The sequence below is a fragment of the Equus caballus genome, chromosome 14 (genome assembly GCF_041296265.1).
Source record: "Equus caballus isolate H_3958 breed thoroughbred chromosome 14, TB-T2T, whole genome shotgun sequence".
Classification (NCBI taxonomy): domain Eukaryota; kingdom Metazoa; phylum Chordata; class Mammalia; order Perissodactyla; family Equidae; genus Equus; species Equus caballus.
In genome coordinates, this window is record NC_091697.1 from 20,357,995 (window position 1) to 20,377,570 (window position 19,576).

The following is a 19,576-nucleotide window of genomic DNA, read 5'->3' on the forward strand; positions in this document are numbered from 1 at the left end:
GGGGTCACTAGTGACCTTGACCAGGGCAGGGCCAGGGACAATATGGGAAGAAGATAGATGACAGATGTACAAATTATAGGGTGAGATGATGTGGGGGGGCAGAGGGAGAAGACCAGGGGTCAGCCTCAGGGCGTGTGTGTGAGCAAGGAACACTCTTGCTCCCCTGAAAATACAGAAAACTGGGGACAGGGCACTTGGGGACTCTGCACTGTCTGTGTAATTTTTCTGTAAATCTAAAACTGTTCTACACTTAAAAGTTTATTTAAAAATCTAGATGGCAAAGAGGTGAGAACGGGTGTGGTTGGAGAGAGTTTGTAGGTAGCTGGGGGGAGGCAGGAATTTGAGGAGGGGAGAGCATGCCCACACATAGGGCTTCTGTGTTTTGGTTGGGAACTGAGTGAGCAGGAGGCTGGGGAGGGGACAGGGAGGGGAAGGTGGGAGGGGCTCCGAGCAGAGACAAGTCACAGGAAGCAGGAACCGACTGAGGTCCCAGATTCCTCTACCTACCCCTCCCACGTACCCCTCAGTCCTGCTGTGGGGTCCCCTCCCTCCCCAGAATCCTACTAACTTTGCCTGGGCCTTGCTCCAAGTGGGGGCTGTGGAGAAAATGCCAGGGCTAGGGGTCCATGGGCACGGTGGGCGCAGAGTTCCCCAGGCAGAGGCCTGTGGGATGTTTTGAGTTTTAAGAGGTTCTTCCTCCTGCGCAGCCCCAGGAACCACGGCTAGAGCTCAGCGCGCACTCTGCTCTCTTCCTCTTGGCAGGGCCATCACCCATCTCGGAACTCGGAGTCCCTGCGTGACGCCTCCTCTGCCACCTCCCAGACTGGACCAGGTAAAGTTTGCTCAGGTTCTGTCCCCTGCCCTGAGAAGAGGAGGGTGGGAGGCTTTGCAGGTGGTGGGAAAGGCTTCTCAGGGCTGGGGAGGGTTTCAGGGTCCCACCTCAGCAACGAGTGGAGATGTTCCAGGAGGCCTTGGCAGGGGTGTCAACTTCCCTGCAGGGGACTTCTCTGAGGCCCCAGAGCCTACTGTGCTCAGAGATTTGGGAAATAAAGGTGCCAGGAGGCTGGCTCTAGAGTGTCCTTGGAGGAGTCCTGCCTTGGGAGTCTGGGGTTAGATGCTGCTTCCGGAACACTACTTGGGAGTCCTCTGGGAGGCCTGAGGCTTGGAAGAGAAGGCAAAGGATTTCCTAGACTGGTCCCCTGTGAGAGGGCCTAGGAGGCAGCGGGTAAGGGAGTGGGGGCTCAGCATAGGGGTGGGGCAGGGATGGGGGAAGAGGTTGGGAATGCTGGGGTCATGAGCCGGGTTGGGGCTAGGAATGGACAAGGAGGCAGGGATGGAGGGGTGTGGTTGGGAACTGGGATCAGAATGGGAACAGGATAGGCTGGACTGAGGAGGGTGCAGCTAGGGATGGGGTATGGTGAATAGGTGAGGGGTGCCTGCTAAGCAAGGGGTTGGGAGTGGTGCTGGAGCTGGGATGGGAAAGAAATGGGGCTTGATTTGGGGTGGGGATGCAGATGGCAGTGGACAGTAACGTGGATGGACTAGGAATGGGCCTTTCAAAGGTGGAGACCGATGCAGATGGACCAGGGGTGGCTGGTATGTGAACTGGGTTGGAGCAGGGGGTTGAGATGAACCAGGAATGGGGGGGATGGAAAGAAATTAAGCACGGAGTAGGGCTGGGCCGCACTGGAATGAAGTGATTTGGGATTGGGACCGCAGAGTTGGAAAGGAGAGGGACGCAGCTGGGCCTGGATTGGGGCGGGTGAGGTAGGGATGGGGCTGAAACCCCGGGGCTGGGGAAGAGGCGAGCGCTTAGGCCGGGGACACGGTAGGTGAGAGTTTGGGACGCGGGTGGTAGCGGTCTCAGGAGCAGAGGGGCAGGGCCGCCCGGGTCGGGCGCGCAGGAGCTGCGGCCGATGGGCGCGGGGGCGCCCCGGGGCAGGACGGGAAGGGGGGGCGGGCCTCCCCCTGGGCCGGGCCGGGGCGGCGCTAGGACCGGGCGCGCGGAGGGAGCGAGCCGGGCGGAGCCAGCGCCCCCCGCCCCCCGCCGGCCGGCTCCCCTCCCCCGGCCGCTGGCTCACTCGGCTCGCGGCGCTGCAGAGGCTCCGAGGCGGCGGCGGCGGCGGCGGCGGCGGCGGCGACTCCCTCTTTCCCTCCCTCCTCCTCCTCCTCCTCCTCCTCCTCCTCCTCAGTCCGTCCGTCTGTCCGTGCGTCTCCGTGCGGCCTCGGCCCGGCCCGAGCATGGCCGGCGTCAGCTTCAGCGGCCACCGCCTGGAGCTGCTGGCGGCGTACGAGGAGGTGATTCGGGAGGAGAGCGCGGCCGACTGGTGAGCCCCCCGCCCCCGCCCCCCGGCCCTTTGTCCCCGCGCCGCCGCCGCCGCGCCTTTGTTCCCGCCGGCCCGCCGCCCCGCAGCCGGCAGGGAGGGGAGACCCCGAATGGTGCAGCGGCCGGCGGGGCCGGGGAGGGGCCGCCTTTGTGCGCGCCGGGGGAGGGGCCGGCCCGGGCGGGGCAGGGCCGGGCCCGAGCGCCCGCAGGCAGCCCGGGGCGCGCGGCGGAGCGGGGGCCAGACGCGGGCTGCAGAGACGCAGGGTCCACATGTGTGGCCCGGGGCTGCGTGGCCCTGCGGGAGCCCGCCCCCCGCCCCGGGGCCGGGGGACAGGTGTACACGGGGCGGCCAAGGGCACCTTCGCCACCTCCGATGGGGCGAGGACCGGGCGGCGATGGGGCGGGGACCGAGCCAGCGGAGCCAGCGCAGCCTGCCTGGCCCAGCCGGGCCCGGCCCGGCCGCAGCACAAAGGAAAGCCAGGGCGGGGGAGGAGCGGAGCGGGCTGGGGGCCGTGGCGCCCCGCCCACCGGGGGCCTCCCTGAGTTGGGGTGTGATGGAAAGACGTTCACTGCCACATGGCAACCACCAAGTGACTCTTGTTCCCCTTAGGGGTCGCGGAGGAGGCAGGGATGAGTCCTCCTCTTCCCGATCTGAAGGGGATTGCAGGGACTGGGCAGCTGGGCTGGGTGATGCCAAGGGGACGGAACTGCCTTCCTAGGGGGCCAGCTGGGGTCCCTGAGAGGAAGCCCTCAGGCACAGAAATGTGGAGGGAGGCCGCAGAGAGGGATGAGGGGGTGAGTGGATCCACTGAGCCCCTAGCTCCATCACCCGGTGTAAAGGGGCTGTCGGCTCCCTGGTGGAGGAGGAGCTGGGCTGCCCTCTCCCTGCTGCCCTCTCCCCCCTCCCCAGCTGTTGTCTACCCCTGAGCTGTGGGAGGGGGTGGACCACCTGCTCTGGAGCCCGAGTCCCCAGGGTGGCGGGAGAGCTAAGGGGTTCCACACTGCCCCATTCGGGAATCATCTTCCCCCAAAACACTCTTATCCTGGGATAAGTGCCCATTCTGTTCTCTAGGCCCCCTCTCCCTCTGGCAGGCAGGAAACTGAGGCACAGAGTGAGTGCAGGTCTGAGAGTCCTCACTTGGGCTGGCCTCACCCTCATGCTGGGAGGGCAGTCAGGTAGGGATACTGACCTGGGGGCTGGAGGAGGGGACAAGATGGCCAGGCGTCCATGCCATGGTACTGCAGCACTGGCGGGCAGCCAGGCCTGGAGGAATGGACGCGGGAGACAAGCTCTCATGTCTTGCAGGTCAGTCACAAGAGAGGCCAGCACAGGCTAAGCGGGCAGGCGGCCCACCCATTGTCCCCGCCCTGCCCCTGGGGGGCTGAGATCATGGGAGGAGTTCAGGGCAAGTAGCCAGCTTGGCCTAGTGGAGGAGCTGGCCTTGGGATATGGCCCTGCGTAGAGAGAGGCACAACCTGCCTCTCCCGTGGGGAAAGAGAATGCCCCCCACTCTCCAGTCTGTTGGGTGCTGTCCAACACCACCCCATTTCCCTCTAACCTCCCCAAAGCAGAGCTCTGGCGGCCCATGCAGGGCCGTACAACCACTGCTGGCCCACATTCTGCTCACCACCCTGCAGCATCCATGTGGCCAGAGTGAGTTATTCATCACTAATGTGCGTCACCCCCCATCTGGGTTGTGTGTGGGACACACACAGAGATGCGCACACGCACCCTCGCATATACACACATTTGCCCACTACCAAGGGCCCAGATAGCATTTCGTGAAAAGAGTGTGAGGATCACATCCTGCAGAGCGGGGCAAGAGTGCCCCCAGTGCCCAGCACAGAGCCAGCAGTCCAGTGGGGTCTGAGGATTCAGGGGCAGATTCTGTGCTCAGAGGCTGAGGAAGGCATCTTGGGTAATATTGCTGTCTGGGCAAAGGGGGCTTGGCCTCCCTTCCGTTGCCCTCTGAAGGGGGTGTGAGGGGGGAGTTGACTCTGAGGTGGCAGGGCCTCTGAAATGGACCACTGCCCTGGTCCTGGGAGCAGGGGACCCAGAAAGTCAGGTTGGGTAGTGGGAAGAGCCAGTGTTTCCCTGGACGTGATGTGACTCACTGTGTGACCACACACGAGTTCCTGCTACTCTCTGGTCCCCTCGAAAAGAGGAAGAGGGGGTGGGGTTCCACCATCGTTGGGATACCCGAGGCCCTTCCAGCTCTAATGTTCTGAGTGTGATTGTCCTGAGGGGTCTGCCTGCCCTCAGCCCCCCACCTCAGCTGACCCCACGGTCTTCCTGAAATTGCTACATTTTGGCTCCCCGCCCCTCAGCCCAGTTTCTCTGGCCTAGATGGTTTCTCAGAGTCTGTGTCAGTGTCACAGACACCTACTGGTGCTGCTCTGTGCTGGACCCGGGACCCAGAGAGTGATATGTGTTGATTGACTGAGTTAATCCTGCCTTCACGAAGCTTGCACTCAGGAGCAGCGTCTGTCTCCAGGGGTTGGAGCTGGTGAGACATAGATTCCTGGGCCCCCCATCCTGATTCCTTGCAATTTCACCAGCTCCCACCCGCCCAGGCCCAGGCTGCTTCTCATGTGTTTTCTGAGAAGCACAGGTCTAGTGGGATCTGGGGTGGGCTCAGATGCCTCTTCCCCTCCCTGCTGGGGTGTGGTAAGTACTCTGGGGAGGTGCAGCTCAGGGCAGGTCCCCCGAGATTTCAGCCAGGAGTGGGCATGGGGTGGAGAAGCAGTTCTGGCCTTCTTGCATGTGAAGGGAACTACATATGCAAAGGCTCGAGGGTGGGAAATATCTGGAACTGTGTTTGGGATCAGGGAGCCATCCAGAGTGACCGAAGTGCATGGTATGGATATGGAAGTCTGGCTGGAAAGGCACGTGTGGCAGAGCTCAGGGCCAAAGGCCTGCTGAAGGCTTTGAACTAAGCTGTGGTTTCCACCGGTAAGGGCTGTGGCCGTAGCAGGGAAGGGTGGCTGGAGGTGAGGAGGCAAGGATTGAGGGTGGAAGGGGCATGGCAGATGTTCCTGGGAGGAGCAAGGGCCCTCCAAGAGGCTGACAACTTGGCTTGGGGAGATGTGATGTCTAGAGCATTGTCTGGGAACCAGGGTCTCGAAGTTCTGCCTCAGTTTCTCATCTCATCTGTGGAATGGAGAGAGGCAGACCCTGCTTCTCTGAGGGCCTTTTGTTCCCAGTGGTGAGTCAGGGCAGCCAGACAGGTGGTGAGACAGCTGTGCTAGGAAGCAGCTGCCAGGGCTGGGGCCCGGGCAACAGTTGGACCAGGAGCTCCCAGCCCCACAGCCCACCTGTGTCCCTTTCAGAAGGGAGGGCTCCTGGGAAGTGGGGGGATTGGGGGACCATTTGGTCCTTGGAATGACTTGTGCTGATCTCATGGGGGCTGGGCCAGCCTGCCTTCCTCCCTCTCTCCCTTCCTCCCTCCTCCTTGTCTCCCTTCTTCTCTCCTCCCTCTCTCCTTTCTTCCCTCCTCTCTCCCTCCCTCCTTCATTTCCTCTTTACCCCTTCACTTCTCTCCTTTCTCTTGTCTTCTTCCTCCTCTCCCTGTTTCTCTCTCTGCCTTTCTCTCCCTTCCCCTTCTCCATGTTCCTCGTGCTCCTCCCTCTGTCCTCCTAGCCCCCCGCCTCTTGCCTTGGCAGTAGGGAAAAGGGAGCTTGGGGAAGGGGCTGAGCCCTCCTGAGCCTCTGGGATGAAGCCCTTCTTCCTTGGCCCAGTGGGTCCTCATGAGCAGACATCTCTGTCTTCCCTTCTGTGAAATGGATGCTGTGCCACTGCCACCTGGGGAGAAAAAGCTAGGGAGGTGCAGGAAGGCTCCTGGGTCAGCTTTATGGCACAGCTAAGGCAGAAGGAAAGGCCAGCAGTCCCAGGAGGCCAGTGCCTCAGCTCCGGCGGAGGCGGCCTAGGGGCTGGAAGGCCAGGAGAGCATGGCCACCCAGGGGCCAGAGTCTGGGCGAGAGCTACCATGGTGACCTCATCCCCATTTCAGGGAGGCGGAGATTGAGGCTGAAGGCGTGTCCTGGGGTCCTTTGTGTTCAGGAGAATGCGGCTGGGGTGGGCCAGTCGGGTGCCAGTTGCCGGGTTTCCATGGTTACTGGGGGATGCCCAGAGCAGAGCAGCACCAGGTTCTCTCCTCCCCCTCCCTCGTCATGGGAGGAGGGGCCATGGGCACTGAGACACGCGCCAGGTAGGTTCCTGGTGACGGCCAATGGGGAATGAGAAGTGTGGTAGCCAGGGAACGGTAACCAAGGAACCGTCGCCTTGGAATTTCCATCGCACACCCGCTGGCTGGGTTGTAGGCTGCCAGGGCCAGGGCCTTTAGGATACGACACTGGCTCACTTCAGACTGGGCAGCGATTTTCACCCCATTGCCCTCCCCACCTGACCCAGGCCTCCTTCCACCGGGTCCCAGGCTGCCCCCACTGGGCTCCAGCCACAAATGGTGCCTAGCACTGTTGTCATGACAACCTGGAGAGTACTGGGCTGGAACTCCCCTCCTGTCCTGCCCTCTCTGTGTCCCTCCCCACCCAAAATTGGCGGCCTGGGCCCTGACGTTCTCCCAGCCACCCCTCCCTCTCCCCAGGGCTCTGTACACATACGAGGATGGCTCAGATGACCTCAAGCTTGCAGCGTCAGGAGGTAAGAATTCCAGCCATTCCTTTGCCTTCCTCTCCGCCCCCTCCTCTGGTTGTTTTCTTCCCCACCCACCCGCCTGGCTCCAGGCCACCTCCCTGCCTGCATCCAGCAGACCCACACTTGTCTGGCGTCAGGCGAGTGTCCTTCCTCTGGTCATCCCTGTGATCCCCAGGGTAGGGAGGGAGAGAGGCTTGTTTCCTGCTTGATTATGAGAAGACTGCACCTCGGAGAAGGACAGTGACTTGCCCAAAGTCACACAGCTGGCGGGGAAGGATTCTGGCAGGGATGGCCCAGATCACCCCCACTTCCTCCAGAGCCCAAAGGCTTTATTCTCACTCACTGGGCGCTAGCACCGCGTGAGACATGATGATGTGTGAAGAGTGAGACATGAGGGTGTGTGAGGAACAAACACTTCCTCGGCCCAACCCCAGATCAGGCCCTGTGGCATTCAGAGGCACAGCTCGCGCCCGCCTGCCGCCCCTCTCACCCCAGCACAGAACTCTGGGACCTCCCGATTTCTGGCTGCCTGCAGAGCCCGCGAGAGCAGTCTTTCCTTTGGGTTCTAGGCCCTTTGTGGGGTCAGGGCTCAGGAGACGGGAGTCCTGATACCCTCCTGATTCCCCCAGAGGGGGGCTTGCAGGAGCTCTCGGGCCACTTCGAGAACCAGAAGGTGATGTACGGCTTCTGCAGTGTCAAGGACTCCCAGGCTGCTCTGCCAAAATACGTGCTCATCAACTGGGTATGCAGCTGGGGGCTGGGGGAGGGAGCTGAAGACCCCCGAACAGTTACCCTCCACCCCGCTTCACCCACTGATGCTGCTGGAGAGAACCCACCGACCCCAGGAAGGGGGCCCAGGCCCCAGGCTGCTGACCCCTCTTGTCTTTTCCTGACCCCTTCTTCCCTGGGTGCTTTGCAGGTTGGTGAAGACGTGCCTGATGCCCGAAAATGTGCTTGTGCCAGCCACGTGGCTAAGGTGGCTGAGTTCTTCCAGGTGCGAGGGGGGCCAGGGCTCGTGGGTTGGGCCAGCCACCCAGGGCAGGGTCTGTGTGCTGGGAGTGGTGACAGGAAGGAGCGTGCTGCCTGAACACACGTTTTTCTTGCTGCAGGGTGTGGACGTGATCGTGAATGCCAGCAGCGTGGAAGACATAGACGCGGGCGCCATCGGGCAGCGGCTCTCCAATGGGCTGGCACGGCTCTCTAGCCCAGTGCTGCACCGGCTGCGGCTGCGCGAGGATGAGAACGCTGAGCCGGTGGTCAGTGTGTTCCCCGGGCAGGCTGGCCCGTCCCTCCCAGGCCTCACCCTTTGCATGTGGGAGCTCCTGGAGCACTCGGCTTGCCCCCTGCGCTCATGCCGGGCCGCTTGTCTCTGCAGGGCACCACCTATCAGAAGACTGATGCAGCTGTAGAAATGAAGCGGATTAACCGTGAGCAATTCTGGGAGCAGGCCAAGGTGTGCCCCCACCCCCGCCCCCCTTGGCTGCTCTCCCTTTTACAGTGTGTCCCTTCCCACATCCTCCCCCAGCTGAGAGAGTGAGCCCTTTTGGCTTTCAGCCCACAGGGTACCCTGAATTCCCAGCACCCATGTCTCCCCAGCCCTGGGTTGGGTTGGGCTGGAGGGGCAGGGCCCAGGCTCAGGGCCGACAGTGCCTGGCGCGGGGGGGTTGCAGAAGGAGGAGGAGCTGCGGAAGGAGGAGGAGCGGAAGAAGGCCCTGGATGAGAGGCTCAGGTTTGAGCAGGAGCGCATGGAGCAGGAGCGCATGGAGCAGGAGGAGCGGGAGCGGCGCTACCGAGAGCGGGAACAGCAGATTGAGGAGCACAGGTGCGCCCCGCCCCGCCCCACACCGCCCCCCCTGGCTGGTGTGCGTGGGCCGCCCTGAAAGGGTGCCTGCTGGCTTCTCGTTCCAGGAGGAAACAGCAGACTTTAGAAGCTGAGGAGGCCAAGAGGCGGTTGAAGGAGCAGTCTATCTTTGTAAGTCGTTAGTCAGGGCTCCGGTCTCCTGGTCCAGGAGGTGAGGATAGTGGCTGTGCTCCTGGGCCTGGTAGAGCGATCAGTGGCTTGGGGACAGTGCTGGGCATTCTGGGCACTGCTGCAAGGGCATGGGGTGTCATGGAGTGTCAGGGCTGGCACCTGATCACCTGAGGCTCTGGCCTCCAGCCGTGGAAAGAGACTTCCTTGAAGAAGCTTGTACAATAAACTGAAAAAGAAAATCTACCTTGACCGAGACCCCCACTGACCAGGCTTCCTGCCTCGTCCCAGCAGGGCCTGAAGGGCTTGGGCTGGATTAGACACACCCCTTGGCTCCCTGCCCTTAGGGGGCTTGAGGAGTGCTGCAGAGCCCTGGGCATGAGTCTGAGTGTCTGAACACGAGTGTGCATAGGGTCTCCTTCAGAGTCGCCCCTTGTTCCAGGGGTGCTTTCTGAACCTCCAAACATTGGGGTGGCCCATGGGGCTTGTGGATTGACCCTTTGAAAATCACAGTGGAGTCAAATCTCCATGCTTTGAGTTGAATTTTCTATTTCAGAAATAGCTAAGGTCATTCAGGGCCAAGCATGGTACAGTTCAGGACAGGAGGTAGGCACCTGGATCGTAACTGTCATGGCAGAAGTTGGGCCATGGGGACTCAAATGTGCTCCACAGGAGGCTGGGAGGGAGGAGATGGGACAGCCCAGCAGGCCCTGGCATTAAATTATGGCTGTCATAGGTCACTCCAATCACATCAGCCCCTGGTAGGTGGAGGTGATGTGTGGTTGGTAAGCTCCAGCCTCAATCATTCATTCAGCAAACCCTTGCCACCTGCCATGTGCCAGATGTTAGAAACATGGTGGAGAACAAGATGGGCAAGGCCTTTTTTATTTTTTAACTTTTATTATTTTTGTTTTTTTGGTGAGGAAAATTGGCCCTGAGCTATCGTCTGTGCCCATCTTCCTCTATTTTGTATGTGGGACTCTGCCACAGCATGGCTTGATGAGTGGTGTGTGGGTCTGCACCTGGGATCCAAACCAGAGAACTCTTGGCCACTGAAGCAGAGTGTGTGAAATTAACCGCTCCGCCACCAGGCCTGCCCCAAGGCCTTTTTAAAATTAACTGATGAATGAGTTTATTTTTAATTGTGGCAAAATTTACATAACATAAAATATACTATCTTAACCGTTTTTAAGTGTGCAATTTAGTGGCATGAACTGCATTTGCATTGTTGGAGAACCATCACCACTCTTTATCTCCAGAACTTTTCTCATCTTCACATGCTAAAACTATGTACCCATTAAACACAAACTCCCCATCCTCCCTCCCCCAGCCCTTGGCAGCCTCCATTCTACTTCCTGTCTCTATGAATTTGACTCTGCTAAGTACCTCATGTGAGTGGACTCATACAGTATTTTCTTTTGTGACTAGCATAGTGTCTTCAAGGTTCATCCATGTGTCAGAATGTCCTCCCCCTTTTTTTTTTTCGCTGAGGAAGATGTGCCCTGAGCTAACATCTGTTACCAAGCTTCCTCTTTTTGTATGAGAGTCATCACCACAGCATGGCCACTGGCAGATGAGCAGTATAGGTCTGTGCCTGGCACCTGAACCTGGGCTGCTGAAGTGGAACGCGCCAAACTTCACCAGTAGCCCACCGGGGCTGGCCCTGTCCTTCCTTTTCAAGGCTAATAATATTCCATTGTATGTATATACCACATTTGGTTTATCCATTCAGAGTAAGGTCTTCTTGAAAAAGCTTATTTCTGTGGAAAATTTTACACACAGGCACAAAAAAGTAGAAACAATTGTATAGTGAACCCCCTAAACTGATGGCTCATCTTCACCAATTATCAACATTTCAGGCGAAGCCTTACACCATTATTTTATAGTCTTGTCTGGCCCTCTAAGTGTGGCTCATGTGACAGGGACAGTAGGTATTTTACAGGTCAGTGTAGTGGCCCTACAACTTCAGATCCTCTAAGGAAGGTCCCATGTGAGGAACTTTGGAATTTAGAACCATGATGCTTTCTCTTGGCTTAAGGAGTTGTTCTGTTTTCTCTCCTCTGATAAGAATTGCATTCCTTGTCTGAGTTCCCCTTTTGCCTGGGCTGTCAGGGAGCTCCCATGTATCTAAAGATGCTCAGGCACAGAAATGCTGTTGACCCTTATGGGTAGTGTATTGCTCTCTCTCTTATACCCCCAGCGCTAATTTGTTTCAGTGTTTTTCACATGGGTAGTTAAGGCTTGTCTCACCCTCTTTTTGAATGAGGCAGAGGGACCTAGCGAGGTTATACTAGGCAGAAACAGAGTACCAGCCAAGGCTAGTGAGACATATGTTTATGGGAAGGCAGGGAGCCTGCCTGGAGCCCAGTGGGCTGCGGAGCAGGGGAAATTTGGGAAGAGAGAACACGGTCAGAGGAGGAGTTTAGACCACTCTGGAAGATGCGAAGTTGTGGTCAGGGTGACCGCCCTCTTGAGGGGAGACGCTTTGCAGAGCCGTTCTTGTGTACCATGACGGGAAGGTTTGAGTCTTCGGTTATGTCCTCGGAAACAAGCAGATCCTGTTACTTCCCCTCCCTCCATGCAGCTTCTCCTCCATCGCCGTCCTGCCCCCCGGCTGCAGGAGCAGAGTAACAGGCTTTGGTGCGGTGGGTTCAGCTGAGCAGACGTGTACCCACTGAACCTTGGCTGGCCACTCACCCAGACCCCACTTCTCTCCCTGTCACCCGTGGAGGTGGGGATGATCCCAGAAGCAGGAAGTGACAATGGTGTAATCTGCAGTGTATGCCTTGAATACCTCCTGGGGGCCCACAGAAGGAAGTGACCTGAGGGGTCAGGGACCTCTTCCCCAGGAGGCGGTGCCCCAGCTGAGGCCGGAAGCAAGAAGAGTTGGACCTGGGGTGGGTTGGGGCATTTGGGGGGAGAGAGATTCAGCTCCCGCACCGAGGCACGGAGGTGGGAAGCGGTATGCATGTTCCAGGAACTGTGACTCCATCATGCTGAGGACTTCATGTCTGCATCTCCCAGGGTGTGTGGGTGAGTCAGCGTGGGAGGGGGATGTTGGAGAGGTGACAGGGGCTAGGTCAGGCAGGGGGAGGGGAATGTAGGCCAAGCAAGGGGCCCCGCCCACCTGTACTCCTGAGGTTGCAATCTCAAAACAGCTAGTGAAGTGGGCAGGTGAAGTGCAGTAGGGAGTGGTGAGGACTGCAGCCAACTAGACAGCCCATGCCTGGTGTGAGGGCTGCACCGGTGCAGCTCTGGCTTGTGGCTGCTCTGGGGCATGTGGGCCTGCGTTACCAGGGCTTTCTGGCATTCTGATTTCAGTATGAAACTTTCTGATATTTAAGTGGAGGCAACTAATTAATGTGTTTTAAAAACATATCAACAAAACAAAAGCCATCTGTGGGCCATATTCAGCCAGTACTCACTGTGGCTCATGGGACGCCTCTGAGGGATGTTAAGCTAGAAAGAATCATGGTCTGATGTGGATTTTTGAAAGGTCCATTTAAGGTCTATAGAGAACAAATTACAGGAAGAGAGCAAGGAGGCAGGAGCCTAATGAGGAAGCCTTGGTGGTGATGCCAAGATCCAGGAAGCAGGGATGGGGGGTGTGGTTGGCCAGGTGCTGAGCTGGGAGGTCCGAGAAGAGTTAGCTGCAAAGCAGGGAGTGCTCTGGATGGCCGTGGGTGCCTGGTGGTATGTGGGAGTGAAGGAGCAGGAGGAGCGGAGCTGGGTGCCTAGGGGCCTGTCCCGCTGGAGATGAGGTGGCCGAGGGCCTTGTGGATGGAGCCAAGGAGCTGTGTGACTGGGTGGTGAAGGGGACAGAGGTGCCACCTCAGCTCCTTCCTGCCTGATTGTGGAAGAAACACAGGGACTCTAAGAAGGGCTACCGGGGTGGTGGGGGGAGTTGCCCAGAACACTGTCCCTTTGGTTTCCAGGGTGACCAGCAGGATGAGGAGGAAGAGACCCAGATGAAGAAGTCAGAATCAGAGGTAGAGGTGAGAGCCGGGGTGAAGGGCAGGTGAGGCTGGTGGGGCTACCTCAGCTGGGCCTGGCCCTGCTCCAACCCTTTCCTTGTGCCCCCAGGAGGCAGCGGCCATTATTGCCCAGCGGCCTGACAACCCACGGGAATTCTTCAAGCAGCAGGAACGAGTCGCATCGGCCTCCGCGGGCAGTTGCGATGTGCCCTCACCCTTCAACCACCGGCCAGGTAGTCCCAGGTCCCACCCCCACTGACCCCCCCCCCCCCCACCTCAGGTTTGGCCCTTAGCCTCTCTGGCACTCTTTCTTGGAAAGGAAGCCTTGCTAAGGACTCCTTGGAGAAGGCAAGGCCATTTCTCAAGTGTGCTTCCACCCCCTGCCTCCCGGGTGGCAGGACTGAGAAGGCTCAGGCAGGGGTCGATGCTGGGCGTTGGCTGAGTGCAGAGCCCATCTGGGTGGCTCTGGCATGGGCTAAGACACCCCCTGGCTGCAGGGAGTGGCCCTGTTGGGGTTGAACTGGGGGTTGCCTGAAGGGCTGTGGGTGCATGTGGGTGGGCTCTTGCCCTGGCCCTGGGTTCCAGCAGCCTGGAGCCTGTACCCAGGGTCCCCTGGTCTCCTGATGCGATGCAGCTGCCCCTTTCCCCCAAAGAACCCTCTGACTCCCTGTCTGCTGTTGGAGTGTTTGCCCCTGCTGTGTGCTTGGCCCTGTGCCAGGGTCCCAGGGGTGGGGCCGGCTGTCCCTGGGTGTGTGCTGCTCAGTTGGCTGTGCAGGGCAGGCGCCTTGCTGTGTGTGGCTGGTGCTGGTGTGCGTCATCTGATGGCTTGAGGCTGTGGCCCAGCTTCGCTGAATGTGCACCCTGGCTGAAGGCAGCTTGGACTTCCAGGGCCAGCCCTGGGGGCGGGTGAGGCCTCGGGGCTGGGGTGGGGGAGACTGACCCTCTCTTGTCCTCTGTCTCTCTGTCTGTCTCTCTTGGCAGGTCGTCCGTACTGCCCTTTCATAAAGGCATCGGACAGTGGGCCTTCCTCCTCCTCCTCCTCCTCCTCCTCCCCTCCACGGACTCCCTTTCCCTATATCACCTGTCACCGCACCCCAAATCTCTCTTCCTCCCTCCCATGTAGGTAGCAGCCCCAGGCCTCGGCGGGGCGGGTAAGGAGGGCCCCGCTTCCCAGCAGCCCCCCGCCCTCACTCCCTCAGCCTGACTGCTGATCTCTAGTGTTTGTCCCTAGAGCAGGTACTGCCTGCCTCTTTCCCCTGGCCCTGAAGGGGCGCTGGCCCCCAGGGGCCTGGCTTACAGGGTCTGGAGCTGTGGTCTGGCCCCTGGGGGGCCTGGGGAGCTCCCAGCCCCCCGCAGACTCCAGAGAGGAGGTGCTGGCCAGGCCCCAAGGTGGACAGTCCTGGCCCCACCCAGCTCCCCAGCCCTCACTGACCAGCCTGGGGGTTTGTTCCATAGGCAGTCACCTGGACAGCCACCGGAGGATGGCACCCACCCCCATCCCCACCCGGAGCCCATCTGACTCCAGCACGGCCTCTACCCCTGTCACTGAGCAGATCGAGCGGGCCCTGGATGAAGTCACGTCCTCACAGCCTCCACCGCTGCCACCACCACCACCAGCCCAAGGTGAATGAGGGGCCCTAGCTGTACCGGGTCTCTCACCAGTCACTGGGATGGGAACCCCAGGTGGCCATGGTAACAAGTCCCCAGGGATCTGGCTGCCCATCGCCAGATCGTACTGCCCTGGAAGTAGCTTTGGCAGGGAGGAGCCCTGGCAGTGCAGCCACACCTGCCCTCTCTGAGCCTGTGTCCCTCCCTGGAGTGGGATCAGGCCTTCCTCCCAGGGCTGCTGAGCAGTTTGAAGACACTAGGCAAAGGGGCAGCGGGGCCCAGTGGGTGCTGGGAGGTGCTCTGCATGGAGCCCTTAGTGGAGGCCTTCTTTCCTGGAACTCGCTGACTCCTCAGTGGGTGGGCAGGGTATTGCAGGGTGGCTGCCAAGCGCCCGCATTCTTCCCTGAGGGAGCTGATGTCATCTGTCTCCTCCATTTGTGCTGTGACAGAGACCCAGGTGAGCAGCCCTGGGCTGGATGGTGAAGAAAGCAGCAAGGAGGCCAGAGCAGCTGGCCCCACGGAGGAGCCTCCTCAGGCACCACAGCCTTCCCAGGGGCAAGGCAGCCCCACGGAGGACTTGATGTTCATGGTGCCTCCAGAGCAGGCTGTCCTGGCTGCCGCTCTGGAGCCTACCATGGCTGATACTGCCGCAGCTGACACCTCGGCAGCTGACGCCATTGACACCAACACTGCCGCCGCTGACACCGCTGTTGCCAACACCATCACCCCTGCCGCTGCCAGCCTCATTGACCTATGGCCTGGCAATGGTGAAGGGGGCTCTGTACCCCAGGCTGAGCCTAGGGCCCCCACACCACCCTTGGGTGCCGAGGTCACTCTGGCAGAGGTGCCCCTGCTAGACAAGGTGGCTCAGGAGCCACTGCCGCCAGCAAGTGAAGGCTGTGCCAACCTTCTCAACTTTGACGAGCTGCCTGAGCCACCTGCCACCTTCTGTGACCCAGAGGAGGAAGTAGAAAGGGAGCCCCTGGCTGCACCCCAGGCCCTAGCTCTGCCCTCTGCTCTAGAGGAGCTGGATCAGGAGCCGGAGCCGGAGCTGGAGCCTGAGCCAGAGCCGGAGCCGGAGCCCGAGTCCCACCTGCTGACCAATGGCGAGACCACCCAGAAGGAGGGGACCCAGGTTGGGCAGGGGCAGCCTGGTGGGAGGGGTGGTCAGGGCTTGAGCAGGGGACGGTCGGACTGCGTTCCTCAGGCTTGCAGCATTACCTCCCTTTCTCTGTGACCCACGTTATTGGGGGGAAGCTCCATTCCATTTCCCTTCCCTGGGCCAGCTCTGCTTTTGTTCCCAAGGCCAGCATCTGTTTCCCCGGCAACCACTGATAGAATCACTGGTTGCCGGGGAAACAGGCTCAAGCCTGGTAGGTCAGCCCTAGTCCTGCTGGGTGGGGCTCAGTGACTTGGCGCTTTCCTGTTGCAGGCCAGTGAGGGGTACTTCAGCCAATCACAGGAGGAGGAGTTTACCCAATCGGAAGAGCTGTGTGCAAAGGCTCCGCCTCCTGTGTTCTACAACAAACCTCCAGGTAGTACTGGCGTGGATGAGGAGGAATTCAGCCGGGGGCGCTCGGTTCAAGTGTGGGCAGGCAGCCCCTCTCCCCCACATGGCTGGCACAGCTCCAGGGGTTGGGAGACAGCCATGGATCTGCTGGGCCATCTCCTTAACTACCCTCCCTTCCCAACATCATAGAAATCGACATCACCTGCTGGGATGCGGACCCAGTACCGGAAGAAGAGGAGGGCTTCGAGGGTGGCGATTAGCGATAGCAACCGCCCTCAGGCTGCCCTCGCCAAGGCCGCCCACCTGAGCCGGCCTCTGGCCAGACGGCCCGCCGCGCCTGTACACGCAGCAGCTCCGCCTGGCACCCACTCTGGATTCCGGCCCTGGCCGGGGACTTGGCCGCTTCCCTACCCACAGGGCCCGACTTTTACAGCTTTTCTCTTTTTTTTAAAGTTGATAGGAAACTTGTACAGTTGACTGGTTTTCCTCCCGTTGGTAGTTGAGACGCTGTTGCAAATTCCACCCCCTCCCTGCCCGGTCCAGATTGTAGCTCTTAGTCCTCCCTGCTCACTCAGCTGGCCGGGTTGGAGGCCTCACCCTGCTTGGGGCCTGGCGTGGGGGGAGCTCTGGAAGGAAAATGCACCCCCACCTCTTTTCCTAGTTTTATGTTTCTTGGAAAAATATCACTTTGTATTCTCTGTCCAGGGCTTCAGATATTTTGCACGAATTTTAAAACATGGCAATAAATGGCTCGTGGGCTCTGGCTCCCTGGGACCCCCGCCCTGCCCTTCTCTTGATCCCTTCCCGCCTGGCCCAAAGGAAGTAGCCTCAGGGGCCCCTCAGCTTCCCTGCCCTTTCCTGCCCCCTCCTGCTGGGCAGGTCCCAGGCTGGAGGCCCTAGGCGGCGATTCAGGTCAGGGTGGGGCCCAGGGCTTCAGTGGCCCTCCCAACTCCTCCCTCTTTGCTTGGGTTCCTTTTTCACGTTCAGTAACTGTTTTTTGGAAAGCACAAACTTCTGTAACGGGTCGTGCTCATGTCTATTAATAAAGAAATCCAGATCCCTTCGGGCCTGCTGCTCCGGGCCTCCAGGGGCTGATCTGGGGTGGGCCGCCTGCCCTGATTCCCATTCCCAACTCTTCCCACCCCCAAGGCGGCAGGGGGTGCCCTCACCGTGATCTCACAGGAGGAGAAGGTGGGTTCTGAGGCTCCCGAGGGAACCAGCCTCTGGTTTGACGCAGGCTGACCTCAGGTTTAGTTCTGCATCTTCAGGCCAGTTTGTAGCAGAAAGGCGCATTCAAGTTCTGTCCCGCCGAGGCCCGGGGCACACCTGGCCACCAGAACCTTGGGCGCAAGCAGCGGGTGCCCCCTCCGCTTGTACCAAACCAGATCACACACCTTTATTATCCTCAAAATGTAACAAACGGGGTAAGAAATCCCTCCCCCCTCCCCCCCTCCGTCCAAGGGAAGCATTTAAAAAGCCCTGCAGTCAGGCCAGGAGTCCGCGGGTGGGGCCCGGGATGCCACGCGCCCCTCTATACGGCTGTAGTCCTCCCGAACAAGGGGATGGAGACCGGCAGGCGCCAAGCTCCGTGTTCCAGCGGCTCGCGGCTGCTGAGCTCCGAGTCGGTCCAGCTGGGGAAGACCCGGCGGCCACGGTCCGCCTGCAGGCAGAGCGCAGGGCAGGGCGGCGCGGGCCGCGGGGCGCTGGGCAGGTGCAGCGCCGACGTATAGCCCCGGTCCAGGAAGAGCGGCTTGTAGCTGGGTGGCGGCTGCTCCTGTTTCTCAGCGCTGTCGCGGCGGCTCAGAAAGGGCGTGACAATCTTGCGGTAGAGGCCGCGCGTGTCCGTGAGCACCTCGCTGTAGGGCGGCGGCGGCTCGGCCATCAGCACCGCCTCTTCGTAGCACGGTGGCTTGGACATGTCCGATTCCGCTGCGGAGTGGAAGCGGTCCGAGGGCGTGAGGTCACCTGTCCCCAGCCTTCCGCAGAGGCCTGGGCCAGCAGCCAACCCCAGACCCAGCCTGCTCCCTCTTCCTAGGTTCTCGGTGAGGCTGTCCAGTGCAAGCCTCACGGGTCGGCAGTAGGCCAGCCCCTGCCAAGGCCCCGCCCACCCCAGTGGCTCGGGTCGCCCCTGACGGAGGTCGGTACTTACCTTGGCGCGGGTAGCTCCAGGGCCGCGGCGGCACGGAGAGGTGCGGTGGCGGCGGGTGCGGAAGCGGGTGGTGATGTGCGTGCGGGTGTGCGTGCGGCTGCGCGGGCCCGTGGTGCAGGAGCGGGTGCACGTGCACGTGCTGATGCGCGTGCGCCGGCGCCTCAAGGCGGCCGCGGTGCGGTGGCGGCGGCGGCGGCGGCGGCGGCGCCGCCAGCCCTGGGGGGCTCCCGGCCAGGCTGCCCTCGAGCTCGAGGGGCTCCAGCTCAAGGGCGCGCAGGTTCTGCTCACGCAGTCGCTCCTCCTGGCGCCGTTTGAGGCGGCGGCGCAGGAAGCTGCAGAAGCAGCAGAGTAGGACGATGAGACCCCAGATGAGCCAGAAACCGGCGAAGCACGTGAGGAACGTGTAGGTGCCCTGGGACATAACCATGGCGGCGGCGCGGGCGGCGGATCCTCGGCTGCTTCACTGGACACTGGGCTCCTCTACGTGGCCCCGGGCCCGCGCCACGCTCCCAGGCGCCGCCAGCGTCACTCGGGGGCCCGCGGCCGGGGGCTGCCCGCGACGGGGCTCAAGTCGTGCGCGCGCCGGCGGAGGGCAGCAGCAGCAGCGCCCGCTCCTTCCCATGGCGCCGGCGGGCGCACGGGCGGGCCTCACCCGGGGCCGCGCGGGACCTGTGGGACAGACATAGGGCGCGGTCAAAGCGCGCTGCAGCCCCCGACGACTTCCCTGCCTGTGCCCTGCGCAGTCCCGGGGAAGTCTCCTCTGCGGAAACCCCCGCACTCCCCGCGGGCCCGGTGACGCTACTGAGAGGGATTACGTCACGCCTCGAGGTTTCCCCGGTAGGGTTTTCCCGGATCTGAGACCGGGCCGCCGCCGCCGCTAAGCCGAGGGGACTCCAGGCTGGCCAGCAGGGGGCGCGCGAGGGCCAGTCTCGGCCTCAGTGCGCACGGGAGATTCGCCACCCGCTTCCCTGGGGCACAGGGTACCCCAGCTCGGAAAGGGTTTCACAGGCCCGTGGCGAGGCCCCCAGGGCGCTGAAGCGGAGTCTCGGCGCGACTGCGCTGCGGCGGGGAGAGGGTGGCCCACCTCCTCGAGTCCCCCAAGCAGCCCAGTGGCGCCCAGCTTCAGCCCTATGCATACGCCCGGCAGCCCCTGGCGCTCTAGGCCTCGTACCCGCTCCCACCCTTGCTGCCCAAAGCATGGAACATCCCGGCCCGCACCGCTGCCCCTCCGTCGTCGCTGCTCTTCCTGGGGAGGCTCGGGGGGGTGGTTCCGGCTGTTACCGCATGCCACCGGCCTGCCTTTGTCTGCGCCGAACGCGCCGCCGGGCGTGTGCCGTTCCCTCTCTTCCTTTCCTCTAGGCGCCTCGGCGCGCCGGATCCCAGCTC

General features: G+C 61.1%; 2 protein-coding genes across 11 annotated transcripts; one reads left to right on the top strand and one right to left on the bottom strand.

Annotated features, from left to right (window-relative positions):
* The first annotated feature begins 457 nt into the window (after positions 1-457).
* Positions 458-17,102, top strand: DBN1 (drebrin 1). 9 transcript variants are annotated; one of them, XM_070232882.1, is made up of 16 exons: positions 458-486; positions 763-832; positions 4,674-4,833; positions 6,931-6,986; positions 7,610-7,722; positions 7,900-7,974; positions 8,090-8,236; positions 8,356-8,433; positions 8,651-8,802; positions 8,889-8,952; positions 12,885-12,944; positions 13,033-13,156; positions 14,379-14,546; positions 14,981-15,666; positions 15,964-16,066; positions 16,231-17,102. In XM_070232882.1, the coding sequence occupies exons 5-16, from the start codon at positions 7,657-7,659 to the stop codon at positions 16,299-16,301; spliced, it is 1,794 nt and encodes a 597-aa protein (XP_070088983.1). In that variant the 5' UTR covers positions 458-486; positions 763-832; positions 4,674-4,833; positions 6,931-6,986; positions 7,610-7,656; the 3' UTR covers positions 16,302-17,102. The 9 variants fall into 9 exon arrangements, with proteins under 9 accessions (XP_070088983.1, XP_023472876.1, XP_070088984.1 ...); XM_023617108.2 differs by lacking the exon at positions 4,674-4,833 and adding an exon at positions 13,905-14,042; XM_023617109.2 differs by lacking the exons at positions 458-486; positions 763-832 and adding exons at positions 2,079-2,327; positions 13,905-14,042.
* A 215-nt stretch (positions 17,103-17,317) lies between these two features.
* On the bottom strand, positions 17,318-19,576 carry PRR7 (proline rich 7, synaptic). 2 transcript variants are annotated; one of them, XM_023617118.2, is made up of 3 exons: positions 19,409-19,576; positions 18,191-18,859; positions 17,408-17,970 (listed from the first exon to the last, which is right to left on the bottom strand). In XM_023617118.2, exons 2-3 carry the CDS (start codon positions 18,615-18,617, stop codon positions 17,573-17,575), a joined length of 825 nt encoding a protein of 274 aa, XP_023472886.1. In that variant the 5' UTR covers positions 18,618-18,859; positions 19,409-19,576; the 3' UTR covers positions 17,408-17,572. The 2 variants fall into 2 exon arrangements, with proteins under 2 accessions (XP_023472885.1, XP_023472886.1); XM_023617117.2 differs by lacking the exon at positions 19,409-19,576 and having other exon boundaries at positions 17,318-17,970; positions 18,191-19,192.

What these genes read in the sequence shown, in the direction of transcription:
- DBN1 (XM_070232884.1), top strand. Translation starts at nt 3,484, where the DNA reads ATGCTGGGAGGGCAGTCAGGTAGGGATACTGACCTGGGGGCTGGAGGA. An exon ending in CAAGCTCTCATGTCTTGCAG is followed by an intron (nt 3,633 to 6,930) that starts GTCAGTCACAAG and finishes CCCTCTCCCCAG; the next exon opens with GGCTCTGTACACATACGAGG. An exon ending in CCCAGAAGGAGGGGACCCAG is followed by an intron (nt 15,667 to 15,963) that starts GTTGGGCAGGGG and finishes TTCCTGTTGCAG; the next exon opens with GCCAGTGAGGGGTACTTCAG.
- PRR7 (XM_023617117.2), bottom strand. Translation starts at nt 18,617, where the DNA reads ATGGTTATGTCCCAGGGCACCTACACGTTCCTCACGTGCTTCGCCGGT. An exon ending in CTGGAGCTACCCGCGCCAAG is followed by an intron (nt 17,971 to 18,190) that starts GTAAGTACCGAC and finishes TCCACTCCGCAG; the next exon opens with CGGAATCGGACATGTCCAAG.